The sequence below is a fragment of the Pygocentrus nattereri genome, chromosome 24, assembly GCF_015220715.1.
Source record: "Pygocentrus nattereri isolate fPygNat1 chromosome 24, fPygNat1.pri, whole genome shotgun sequence".
In the NCBI taxonomy this organism is placed as follows: domain Eukaryota; kingdom Metazoa; phylum Chordata; class Actinopteri; order Characiformes; family Serrasalmidae; genus Pygocentrus; species Pygocentrus nattereri.
In genome coordinates, this window is record NC_051234.1 from 10447355 (window position 1) to 10460661 (window position 13307).

Genomic DNA, 13307 nt, shown 5'->3' on the forward strand with positions numbered 1-13307 from the left:
TGTATTTAGAACTGAATTTCTGTCTTCGCTGTTTTGCATGAACGTAACTAGAGGTGAAAGATCACTAAAATTACTCTCATTACTTTAGAAGAACGTTACATGACAAAGTCGATAAAACAGGCTGTGATTCTTCTACAGTTTCCCCCTGAGCTCCTCATCTCACTTAAACTGGTGGACACTCTACTGAATTTGTGTTTTCCTGACATTTATATTTAACTCATACTCAGCCCCTCATCCTATTCTGGAGAGTCTATTAAATCATTTAAAAGCACAGCCCACCGGCTCTTCACGTCAGGGTGGGTGAAGGACCCATGGCCTAAAGAGGAGGAAAACTGTGATCATAGGAGGGTAATGACATCCGCTAATTAACACAGATGTGAGCAATGCCAGCCTTTAGAGAACTTTAGCTAATGTTATCAGCCGAGAGATAAAAAGTCCCCCCCCCAATGGAACTGCAAACAGCCGGTATAACTTCAAACATCATTTAAATCTTTGGAAACAGAGTGAAGGGAGAAACATTAAATGTCGGACTGAATGTCGTGGGTCGGAAAACTGCATCGTGTTTCAACACGTGATTTTGTAAGTTTACTAGTGCAGTTAGTTCAGAGTTCAGCTCCAGTCGTGAAACCCCTGCAATGCATAACTGTGGTTTCCTGGTTAAAATACCTGATATTATTAGCTAATTCATCCCTTCTTGAAACTGAATGAGGTGTTGAACAGCAGAGAAACACTAAATTATACAGTGCAGTGGCTCCAAGCCTGGAGTGAAAACACTGAATTAAAGCTCTTTGTCTCGTCTCTCGGCATCTGTTGCAGGTGAATCATTCACAAAGCACAGCACTCACTCCCTGATTCAGTCCCCAAAATGGTGATGACTGTCATGCGAAACAGAATATTGTTATTGTGATAAACTTTCAAACTACAATACAATATGCTTTTCTGAACATATCTTGTATATCAGTACTTGACAACTGAGCAACTGCATGATTCGTTATAACCTGGGCGTAATTAGTCCTGTTTAACTGGCTTTGGTGCCAAATATTGAATAAAACCACTGATGTTTTTCATAGTATTTTTTTAGTCTAGCTGTATTGGCTCTTTTACTCTGTTCTAGCTGATCAGATGTCTGAACAAATAAATATTGTGGCATATCACGTATCATAGTTTGCATGTTCTCCCCGTGTAAGCGTGGGTTTCCTCCGGGTTCTCTGGTTTCCTCCCGCGGTCCAAAGACATGCAGTCAGGCCAGTTGGACATGCTAAATTGCCCCTGTGTGTGATGGACTGGCGACCTGTCCAGGGTGTATCCTGCCTTCCGCCCAATGACCACTGGGATAGGCTCCAGCACTGTAAAATTCCAGTAAAATTTTATTTCTGATTTGACACTAAAAATGCTTCTCAAAATTCACAAATTTTCTGATTAAATAAATTCCATGTATGAATCTCACCCAAATCAGGAGTCACAGATGAATCAATGGCTTGACACTGAGTGTCTCAGTAAGAGGTAACTTGACTGCCTATTTATTTGATTTTTTTTTCATATGTTGGAGTATTCAGCCAGAAAATGTCTTGAAATGCTCATTTCTAGTATGTGAATGAGCTGTATGTGTAAACAGTGTTCGCTCTCCGCTGTGAAACGCCCGTATCTGACTCATCAGACAGTGACAGCAGAGACGATGCACTTCCAGTTCTCACAATACGGTGTTTGTTTACGAACAATTAGCATTCAGGCTCGTAGTTGTATTGATTTGTAATCCATCCTTTGTGGATGCCGGCTGTCCTGACAGCTTCTTTCTCTTTTGCATTTGTTTACAGAGAAAAGGAAAATAGCCAGTGAACAGGGATGCATTCATATTTTTCTCCATGTGGATGAAACATCTTTTTCCATCATCCTTCAGCCTTTCATCTGGCGTAGTTTGATGCAGCAACATAAAGGTAATCACATCTCCATGACTTGTCTCTGAACCAGTCAGACCCAAGGAATTAGGGACTTATAGTCAGGTTAATGCTGGACCCAATAAGAGACAAAATAGATCCCTCAGTGCTTCTTTTGTAGGACTCTACAACTGACCAACTGAGAATTAAAAAGCTGTTTAAAGCGATAGTTTGTTAAGTTTTACATAGTTTGAGGTGAGTGTATGATGGTTTAGGCATGTAGCTGGTGTGATGCTAATTGGTGGGGTATAATCTTCTATTACTTGTTAGCTACATTAGTTCTGTGCTAAGAACCAGACTTTGGATTATATACAGGATATGATGAAAAGTGTCTTTGAGAGAAGTGACTTGTTTGAGACCCAGGAAGAGGGCTTGTCCCACCTCTCCATTTTAGCTGATGAAATAACATAAGCTGATGACTACAGTGGCCATTCGCATTCAGGCGCTGTTTTGGTTCTGATCTGATGGCTGTTTACGTTGTTTTGCAGTTTATGCTGATTTAGTGATTGATCTTTGGGTTTAGGCAGATTTGGTGATTTATCTTTACATTCTAGACTGATTTAGTGATTGATCTTTGGGTTTAGGCAGATTTGGTGATTTATCTTTACATTGTAGACTGATTTAGTGATTGATCTTTGGGTTTAGGCAGATTTGGTGATTTATCTTTACATTCTAGACTGATTTAGTGATTGATCTTTGAGTTTAGGCAGATTTGGTGATTTATCTTTACATTCTAGACTGATTTAGTGATTGATCTTTGAGTTTAGGCAGATTTGGTGATTTATCTTTACATTCTAGACTGATTTAGTGATTTATCTTTACATTCTAGACTGATTTAGTGATTGATCTTTGAGATTTACTAATTTGTCTTTCCGTTCCAGCTGTTTCATTGATTTACCTTTGGATTTTTGATGATTTAAGGATTTGTCTTTGCAGTGTTTTATTTTGTGTTTTAAGGTTAATTAGTGATTTTATCATGGGTTTAGGTACAGTTGATGATAGGCTAATTTGATATGCCATCTGTCTTTATAATGTCCGATTTAGATTTCATGCAGTGGTGGTAAACGCAGACATGTCAGTGCAGTTTTTTTTCTGCAGATTTGTGCTGGGCCTTTTTTTAAAAACAGTTTATTCTTTATTGTGTTCTTATTTTAAACATTTATTTATTTAAACACAGACATTGCTTTGAGGAGTTTGTGGCACCCATCTTTCTGTAGCATTTTCAGGTTATTTTTGTAGTTTGTTTAATAATTCATTTGGGTAACACTTTAGAATACAGAAAACCTGCTGGTGTTTTAGTCACATGATATATTTCGTGACTCTAGAAGTCGCCCTTATTGACTGCAATGCTTAAATGTATAATTTGATGCTATTTTTAACTTGTAGATCACTGAAACAGATGAAAATTTGTGTGGCACTTGCAGAATCTGAAATTTTAATCCTGCCACATTTGTGTGTAGGCAGGAGATATTTTATGGCTTGATTTTGATTTAAAAGTTTGTATTCTTGCTTTGCAGAAAGAAAAAAAACCTTTACATCATTTTCATCATGAAACTAACACAAAAATGTCATTATAGAGTGTATATCTAATGAACATGTAATTATGTCTAAATAACGTAGTAAAACCGCTGTAATAATGAAAGACTTCTAAGGGTTAACTTGTGATCTTTGTGCGCATCTCAAAACTCATGTCAGACATCAGAAAGCATCCATCACAATTCACACAAAAACAGCAGAATCATTTATAACACAAACTGCTTTTATTGTCAAACAAGAACCATAAACTACCAAAAATACTGCATATTCTAAAGTGATACTCTGTTGTGCTTTTACCATACGTACTGGATACTACAGGGAGCAGGCCCCTTGTTACATAGTCTACTTACGATTCCCTGACTCAGAAAACAGCAGAACACGGCGAAAGAGTTTTGTTTATTATTAACATGCAAAATACAGTCATGCATCTGTCTCATCTGCAAAAAGAGGGTTTTTTTTCTTTAAGGTGCATACATTCAGTGTCTAATACAGGTAGCTATTCATTCTCAAGGATCCAAAATGCTTTACAAGGTAAGAATGTTAAGAAATTTAGCAAAATCTCAGTAAACCTTTAAATATATATTTATAAAAAACAGAAACGGAGGGAACTAATATCCATTAGGTGTATGCTATTTTTCCGTTAACTCCCAGCCAAAACATGCTTGTCAGATTGTTTGTGGTTGCTTGTTTTTCCAGAAGAAAAACCTTAATTGGCACAGTACTGCTGTAACAGGTAGCCTACTATTCAAGCCCCACAGACCCACACATGCAAATAAATAGAGGAACAGAGTTCACGTCATAGGATTGACAGAAACGTGCTATTAGATAGCGGGCAGTGCGTTAGCCTGAGCAGAGCGGCTCAGTGGCCAAACGTCCTCGGGGCTTCAAACTCTGAGGGAACTTTCGGCTTGATCCCCTTGCTGTTGTAGTAATCCACCACTTGGTTAGGGACTTCGGCCAACACGGTTTTGGCCAGAGCTGCAGGAGATGCCTGTGGGTTTAGAAAATGTTGGTACATATGAGTCATACATCTGTCACAATCATGAACTGTGTCACACAAATAATTACGGGTAATGATTTGTCTTTTCTTGTTTGCCGCTATTAAAATACAATCCTAAAGTGGCCAGACTAGCTGATTAGCCACTTTACCTGCTACCTACGTTTACTAACACTGGTTGTATTTCTTCAAAGCTGCACACTCACAATGGGCCCTTTTCACAAGAAACGGAAGTGTGTAAATGCTGGGTAAGACAAGTTCCGCTGTTACTTTTTAGTCAGTCATTAACCTCAGAAATACAGGCGTCTGTATCACGTCTGCCACCACAGGTTTCTCACTTTATCTTTGTCATAGTTGCCCAGATTGAAATTTAAGGATGCTGCTAGAACTGTTGGAGAACCAAACACCCAACAATGTGGAGTCCAAAGTAATTAAGGATTTAAAAGATTCATGGAAAAATTCCTTCACAGTTATCAGAGCACAGTAACTTCAGCTACCATCTACAGAGAGCTAAATCAATGGAGGTGAAAATAACCAAAACGCCGGATTAGCCATGTTGGAGGTGCTGAAGCAGCTCACTAACAATAAACTAGTTAAAGTGGCAAAAAGCTAAACACACACACAGGCCAGCAGGGGGTGCGCCAGGTCAACAAGGCTTGAAGCACCACTTTAGACGTTTTACACAAATACTGGCTCCAGTGTATGAACATCTGCCTGCTGAGCGTTCGATCTCTCAGATACCGACAACTTTTCACTTTCTCCCTAAAACTTCCTCTAAAAGCGGCTGAAACAGCAACTTCAAAGCACAAACTTCAGGTTAAGTTTAGTCAGCAGCGCTGAAATGCAGACAGACGTTCTTTTATTCCATATACAAAGTTTATTCCTTTATTATTTGCATAAACCCATTTTTCATCAGCTCATCAGCTGACAAACCACTGAAACTGAAATAAAGTTGCTTTTTGCTTCAAGTTTGAGAGAGCTGTACACACTCTACTCATATTGTCGTTGCTTTAGCAGAAGCTGCGTGACCTGCAACATGACCTTCCAGCAGAAAAATACAGAAATGTGAAAAGGGCCTGTTGGCTGCAGTTTCACAGAATTATGTGTAGAGTTACGCAGCGTGATGATCTTCACAAATCACCAGCAATAAAACACTCATTTTGCTAGTATAAGTGCTAAAAGGAACTAGCTACATAGCTAACAAACATTACCCAACACCATCCTCAACATATTGGAGCACCAAGTTAGTTCTTGTTTTCATATATGCGCCACATTTCTTACTAAAGGCATTCACTGCTTGCTTTAATTTAAATTTATTTGTCTCAGTCCGGCACATCCAATTCTGTTCTGTTGTTGAAACTATACTGAATATACTTATAATTAATATACTATAATCACAAGGGTTTCAAGTTAAGGACACCTGATTTCCTGCATCATCACATTTCAGTTTTACAGAACACACAAAAGTCTGTTATACTGTGAGATATTGACTCTGGTGTGCTGCAGCCTGGGGCCCAAAGCTGAGGTTCTCCACCTCTTGCATTAGTTTTTGGCTCTTTAGCTGTTTTGATGAAAGGTTGCTGGTTTAACTGCAGTAGTTAAGGTGGAACTTAGGCATGATGCAAAGTTCCAAATTAAAAAGCAAGGCTCATGCCACTCGTTGCTCGCTTGCTGTTATAGTTCTTTTGGGCAAGATCATTACTTGTAATTAAGTTCTGTGCCTGTTACTTTTTAAATGGTTGCTTGTCTTTGATACATTACAAGCTAATTAGGCGGAGTAAAACATTCATTCACAGTGCCATTATCAGGATACTGGTATTCATGGGATGCCTTTCAGCCAATCACATTGCATTATTATAATACAGCACAGGCAGCATTCTGACAGTTGAAGCAAAGGGATGCTGTAGTGGACATTAACCTATACATGCTGGACAAGAAAGAAGGCAAGCTCTCCATTTTTCCAACTGTACAACCCCAATGAATCATAAAAAACTGAAATTTGTGGGCGCTCAATTTACGTTCACATTTGACTGCAAACAACAGACAGTGAGGCAAGTTAAAGAAGCAGTTTAAATGTGTTCTTGGAATGTGAGAAGCACTAAAACTGAACTTTGGAGGTGTGTCTGCAGATTTTATGAGGAACTGAAAATGAGTCTACTGAAAAGAATGGAATAAAGGTGAAAAGTGAAACACTGAACACTCACACAGCTGAGATCAGATTTAGTTGTCAAGGATTCTGCGTAGTTTTATGTTAAATGCATATTTTCATTTTTTTTCCCTGATGCTGAAAAAATAATATACTGGCTTTTTGACCTGAAAGTAAATAAATGACTGATGGTATCTGACACTTGCACAGCATGGTATTTGGAAAATACTGTGGTGTTGTATTTTACTCGGCGCTATAGAGTTGTGCAAGTTTATGGACAGAGGTTGCAGTGAAAAGACAGACAAGGAGTGCCAATTAGACCTTGTTGAGGGGAGAGAAATGGTCCTGGCAGCCGTCTGGTTGAGGCCACAGGTGCTTGTGTTTGGAGAAACAGCTCAAATATTGCAGTACGCTAAGATAACAGCCTCCAGTGAAGAGTAGCTGGTAAGCTGGAGGTGTCATGCACAGAGCTCACTGAAAAGAAAACCAACTCTTTTTCTGTCAATCACTCTGCATAACAGTGAGTAGGTTGACATGCACTCAATAATCACATCGTAAATCAGATTTCTGCAGTTATCTGATTATTCAAACGGTCGTGTAAAAAGCACATTCTCATTTCTTAGATCTGAGTAAGGTCTAGAAATCTGATAAAGAGGCTGGATTTGAGCTTAGTAATCAGATTTCTCAGTGCTGTAAACTTCTCTGATTTCTTTCAGATTTCTCAGTCTGAGCATGTGCGAAACCGACTGCAGTACCACAAATAAGCGAGCACGATGCCGCGAGACGCAGCAAAACACTTTCAAAACAACACTGAAACCAAATACATGCTTGACAAAATGAAGGATTTAACTATCACAAGTGTTTCGACGATTTTTTAAAAAATTTACGTCACCTGTGAGTTTATTGGCAGGTTGTAAAGCAGAAATCTGATTACTGTCTGACTCATGCAGACCTGGAGTTTTCCCCATTATCTGATTACTCAAGTGCATGTAAATGCCTTGATCAGATTACTGCCAAAAAAATCTGATTTTCAGCAGTTATCAGATTATTAAGTGCATGTAAACACACTCAGCCAGTCTGTCAAATACTCTACAATGTAAATGTAAATGTCCTGGCAAATTTCAGAGAGAAAACAAAGGGAGAGCTTCACCACTTTTTTTTGATGTAATTTAACTTCACGCATCACAGATTATTTTTGCTCATGTGAACAATCTGACTATAAAAGATTCTTTACAGAAAGTAAGAAGTATAAAAAGCAATTTAAGGCTGTGTTTTCTAAACCAGTGCCTGGAAGTTCCAAAATTTCACTCCCAAAAGGCATTAACCCTTAATTAACCACTAATACAGTAATTACTAGCCTTTTCTGACAATACCAAGAGCACACTGCAGTTTTATAGCAATTATTTCTGACTCATGGCTCATTGAAACAAGTGGAGAAATAATGTGGAAAGTGCAGATTCTAAAGTTTCAATCCAGTCCACATTAGCGTTTGTATGTATAAATGGAGATATTTTATTACGATCTGTATTTGATTGAAAATTGTGTACAATCTTGTTTTGAAGAAACTTTTTGCCATGATTTTGCATGAACTACCTTAACAATCTCATTATACTGTGTGTGATATTTGTGTGCACTTCTTTGATTTATTTCGATGTAAAAAGATTACAAAAACGTGGGAAAATGTAAAGGATGGTTTCTCCTTTCTGCAAAATCAAATTCAAACCATAACAAAATACTTTTCTTAAAAACACAACTGTAAAATGAATTGAAAATTTACAATCTGTAGTTTAAACACAATTTCCCCACTTTTTTTTAATGACCTACAAGACAGAAATAATTAAATTACAACATGCTTTTTTTTTTCGTGTAAAAAGTTGTGTTGAAGAACGTTCTTTTGAGCCAGTCTACTTACTATATAATTAGAGCTTCGTAGAAAAAAGGCATTTTCAGGCCAAGATGATAAGCAAATCTAAAATCAGACAAAATTATTGTTAATTACACCACAGTTAGTTCTGATCTTGTAGGGCGACTGGCTGAGAGGCAGTCTGTGAGTGCCAGTATCTCCTCAGAGCCAGCCATTAAAAAGATAAACTATAAGGAATAAGAAAATAACAATAAGAATAGTAATGAATAACATCTTGTCCTCGCAGCAAAAGACGCAAGTGAACAACAAAACCAAAACACTCCCACCATAATTAATGAAGCTGTGTATACCAGGTCGAGTGCCCTGTTTCTGTTTTTGTCATATTGAACTGCTGTTCCGTCTCAGCTAGTGCTGCGGTCGAGAGCTGCCTTTCGTCAAAACGCAGTTAAACGAGCCAAAAATGGATGGTAACTAATGAGGTGGAGAAAAGAGAGATGTGACCCGTCTTCAACGGTTGTTAACGCAGAAACTGCTAGACTGCTGGAAGTTTCAGGCTATAAAAATCTAGAACAATTCTTTGACGCTTGTTTCACACCAGATGAAGCGACACGAGCGGTTTCTGTTTGTGTTGCGTTTGTTTGTGTTGTGCATGTATTAGTCATATAAACTTCACGTAGATGACATAAAGAAATCAACACTAAACTCCTAACTAGCTTGACCATTGCTGGCTTTCTCACCAGGTGATGTAGTGCCAGTAACAGTAGTAACAGTAGTAGCAGCAGTAGTGCCAGTAACACTAGTAGTAGCAGCAGTAGTGCTAATAACAGGAGTAGTAGTAGTAGTAGCAGCAGTAGTAGTGCCAATAACAGTAGTAATAATAGCAGTAGTAGTGCCAGTAACAGTATTAGCAGTAGTAGTATTAGTAGTAGTAGCAGTATTAGTAGTGGTGCCAGCAACATTAGTAGTGGTGCCAGTAATAATAGTAGTAGTAGTAACAGTAGCAGTAGTAGTAGTAGTAGTAGTGCCAGTAACAGTAGTAGTAGTAGTAGTGCCAGTAACAGTAGCAGTAGTAGTAGTGCCAGTGCCAGTAACAGTAGTAGTAGTAGTAGTGCCAGTAACAGTAGTAGTAGTGCCAGTAACAGTAGCAGTAGTAGTAGTGCCAGTAACAGTAGCAGTAGTAGTAGTGCCAGTAACAGTAGTAGTAGTTTCATTGCATGAATCTCTCTTCATTAGTCATGGGTGGTATGGCCAAAATGTAAATCATGGTATAAGTCAAATTTCAGACAGTTTCAGTGTAGATAAGTACACAAAACCATTTAAGATGAGCAAGTAAACAGTTTTTTGCAGGTTAACTCGTATTTTCACTTTTTAAGAAGACGCACTGTTGACAACCAAGTATAATAATAATATAACAAAAAAGAATAACAAACAAATCTGCACAATATGTATATTAATCCATCTTAGTATTGCTTTCCAACACTAACCCCAAAGGACCAGTGAAAACAGTGCTACATGTTTCACGTCTGAATTTCTACAGAGGCTGGAATTGGCTTTTTTGGCAGCTTTTTGTTCACTTTTTCCATTCCAGCTTAAATGGAGCTGCAGTTACATTCTGGCATCTGCAGGTGATTAAAGTATCTGCTGCAGCATATAAGGCATAATGGGAAATTCAAAGAAGCTGCTAACTTTAGCTTCATTGAATTTCTCAAGTGGTTTGTCTCACGTGTGTCCTGTAGACTCATCCCTCCGACCGCCACACACTGCTAGAATTTGGAAAGTATTACAGTCATTTACGCTTCACTACCAGCTGCTCCACAGGCCAGCCATCCCTTTATGTACGCTGCTTTGACAACAAGGCAGACTACTTCAAATGGAGCAGACAAGACAGCGGGAGGTGAGCGAGGCTGTGTTGCATTTTCATTTTCATTTCAAATGTAATGCTAAACACACACTAGAAGACTGAAAAGTCTTTGAAAAGATTTTTAAAAGACAAAAGTCTGGCAGCATCGCATCTAAAGACAGTGTCACAGTTTTTAGTCACAGACTGTGATTTTGAAAAGACTGGGAATCCTGCAGGGTCACTGCAAGACTGCAGCTAGATTTTTGAGATTATTCCCATCATGCACCTGGTGGAAATGTGCAGAAACAGAAACTCCTTTCTTTCTCCACTCTGTGGTGGTACAGATGGGAAGATACGTTGGCTGGGCGTGTAAACATCTGGTATTCAGCCCAGTTCACTGTAGAATTGTGTATTCTCAATATCTCTGTACATCTTCTAACTCTGTACAAACAGAAAATGGATACTTATATGATCACATTTACCGATGGCCGATTTGGTCAGCCTCTGAAGATGTGACTACACTAAATTCACAAACTCAGTTGGGCTGTGTGAGGAGCTGGTTGAAGGAACTGCTAACATTAAAACAAAACTTCTTTTCCTTTTTCTTACTTTCCTGTCGGATTTTTGCCCGCTTATGTCTCTTTTGTTGTTCTGACCCGCAATTGATATTTTTCCCCTCATCCCTTGTTTTTCCCATAGAGTCCCAGCCTTTTTATTTCCTTGGCCTGACCGCCACCAAATGGCATTTCCTCACTCAGGGCAGGTCCACAAGCTCTAATCCGTAGCTGTACTGACCTGCATGCCTCTGTGTCATTTTTTTCATCCCTCCTTTCTCTCATAGACTCCAATTCATTCCCCTTCATTTTCAACAACCACTTGGTAACTCCCTATGAGGGATTTAATAAAAACCTCATACACCACGGCAGTTGCCTGGCAACAATTTAGCAACTGCATGGCATACTATAGCAACTGCCTAGCAACATCTTGGCAACCACCTTTGATACCATAACAACCGCCTTGCAGCCCCCTAGCAACCAACCTGGGATGCTACAGCAGCTGCCTAGCAACACCCTAGCAACCACCATGGATACCATTGCAATAACCAAGCAACCCCTTAGCAACCACCTGGGATACCATACCACATGTCTAGCAATACCACAGCAACCACCTAGCAACACCTTAACAACCACCTTGGAAACCATTGCAACCGCCTGGGATGCCATGACATCTGCCTAACAACCACCTGAGAGATCACAGAAACCACCTAGCAGCCCCCTAGAACCACCTGGGATACCATAGCAACCGCCTAGCAACACTTTAGCAACAAGCTGGGATACAACAGCAATCGCTTGGAATTTCACAACAACTACCTATCAACACCCTAGCAACTATATAAAATACCATAGCAACCACCTGGCAACGCCTTAGTAACAGTTCTCAAATCGCTTAAGCTGTGTAATCAGTGCATTTTCTACATTATACATTATTCTAGTTTAATATAAAGATTTACACATCAACAGAAATTATGCAGCGCTACAGTATTGTTGATTGAGTGTTATGAAACAAAAAAAACCTCTTGTAGTGTGAAACTAAAAAGGAAAGAAACATTGATGTTTCTTCAGTGATGCCATTCTTAAAGTCCTCTGCACATTTCCTTACATCACCATTACAGGCTCAGTGAAAACAGCCAGGTTACATTTATAACTTAATATGATTATTATTTTAAAGTGGAGCATGCTTTATCACAGGCCCTGGCACGTCAGTATGTGCACTATGGGATGAGGAACAATTTTTATTAGTTAAAACCAAAGGTATTTTGTGGTTATATATTCACTATATCTAGGACAGTTTGCAGATGAGCCAGGCTTTGTCACCCTCTTAAGAGTCAACCCTAGACATTTTAAAAAAAATATTAGACATCAAATTTTGACCCCAATCACAGTCATCAAACTTAAAATGTTTGTCTCTACATCCCTGATATATAGTTACACTTGGAGGGCTGATGGTGATTAAAGGAACAGTAAAGCTTGAGGTCTCTGTAGTGCAGGCAGAGTGAGCGTTAAGGGGGCATTAATTAATGAGAATCTTTTTCAAGGCACTTCAGACATCATAGAGGTGCTGGTGGAAACCTCTGCATAGCAATGCACTGATTAAAGGAGCAGGGCCACTGTGTGAACGCTAGACTAGCTGCATCAATTAAGCGAATAATTAAAGAAATAAAATAAGCACTTGCTTCGTCATTCTCTACAACCAAGTTGACTAAGAACTTGAAAGAGTACTTCACTCTGAAAATGTAGCTGTGTAATCTTATTTACTGCTCTAATAGCTTTTCAACATTAGCAGATTTAGCACTTCTGAGAGACGTTTCCCGTCAAGAGAAGAAGATGCAAAGGTTAGATCACTTGAAGGAAAAGAAGCACCTGCACATCCCAAATAATTACTGTGCAAAAATAGAAGTGATTAGAATCATTATCAGTTATGTAAAAACTGTTTGGATGTAGATATTTATAAGTAATATAAATATATTTTATACGTATAAAATGGTAAATATCACAAAAAATACCAAGTAGATAACTACAGTATATTATTTGCTCTACAATAGTATATTATTGACTCTACAATAGTGCTAACTTCTGCTGGCACCCCTATGGGATTCTAGTAGTATGTTGGTAAAGCCATAACAGATTATAACAGACTGGGCATCTCACCCTGTTTTTTTGCAGGTTTTTTGTTGACAAATATTAGGGATTACACACTAATCAACTTTTAAGCTGCTGCTGAACTGATTGGAGCTCACTCACTTGCTAACTCTCGCATTCTTCTGATAGTAGGAGACCCAAACAAGCAAACGTGGAGCTGCTGCTGCTGTTTTTCTTTGCGCCAACACGATAAAGAAACCACAGGTAAACATGTTTAAGTGTATCATGGATTTAAAAATGAGATCAGTTTGGGATTTTTTGAGTTTTAAACGTACATAAACTTGATTGTGC

The 13307-nt window shown here is 38.7% G+C and overlaps 1 protein-coding gene and 1 long non-coding RNA gene across 2 annotated transcripts in view; one reads left to right on the top strand and one right to left on the bottom strand.

The window, feature by feature from the left end:
• Window positions 1–13307, top strand: part of LOC108412598 — a 30477-nt gene that overhangs the window by 11298 nt on the left and 5872 nt on the right. The window contains exons 3-4 of the long non-coding RNA XR_001856672.2: window positions 1815–1934; window positions 13146–13220. This is a non-coding gene — a long non-coding RNA (uncharacterized LOC108412598). The remainder of the gene's footprint in view (window positions 1–1814; window positions 1935–13145; window positions 13221–13307) is intronic.
• The window catches only part of cpne4a (copine IVa), a 149276-nt gene continuing 139641 nt past the window's right edge, over window positions 3673–13307 (bottom strand). Inside the window, exon 16 of the mRNA XM_037534248.1 lies at window positions 3673–4461. Within this exon, the coding sequence (XP_037390145.1) occupies window positions 4330–4461 (132 nt within the window). The 3' untranslated portion in view covers window positions 3673–4329. The remainder of the gene's footprint in view (window positions 4462–13307) is intronic.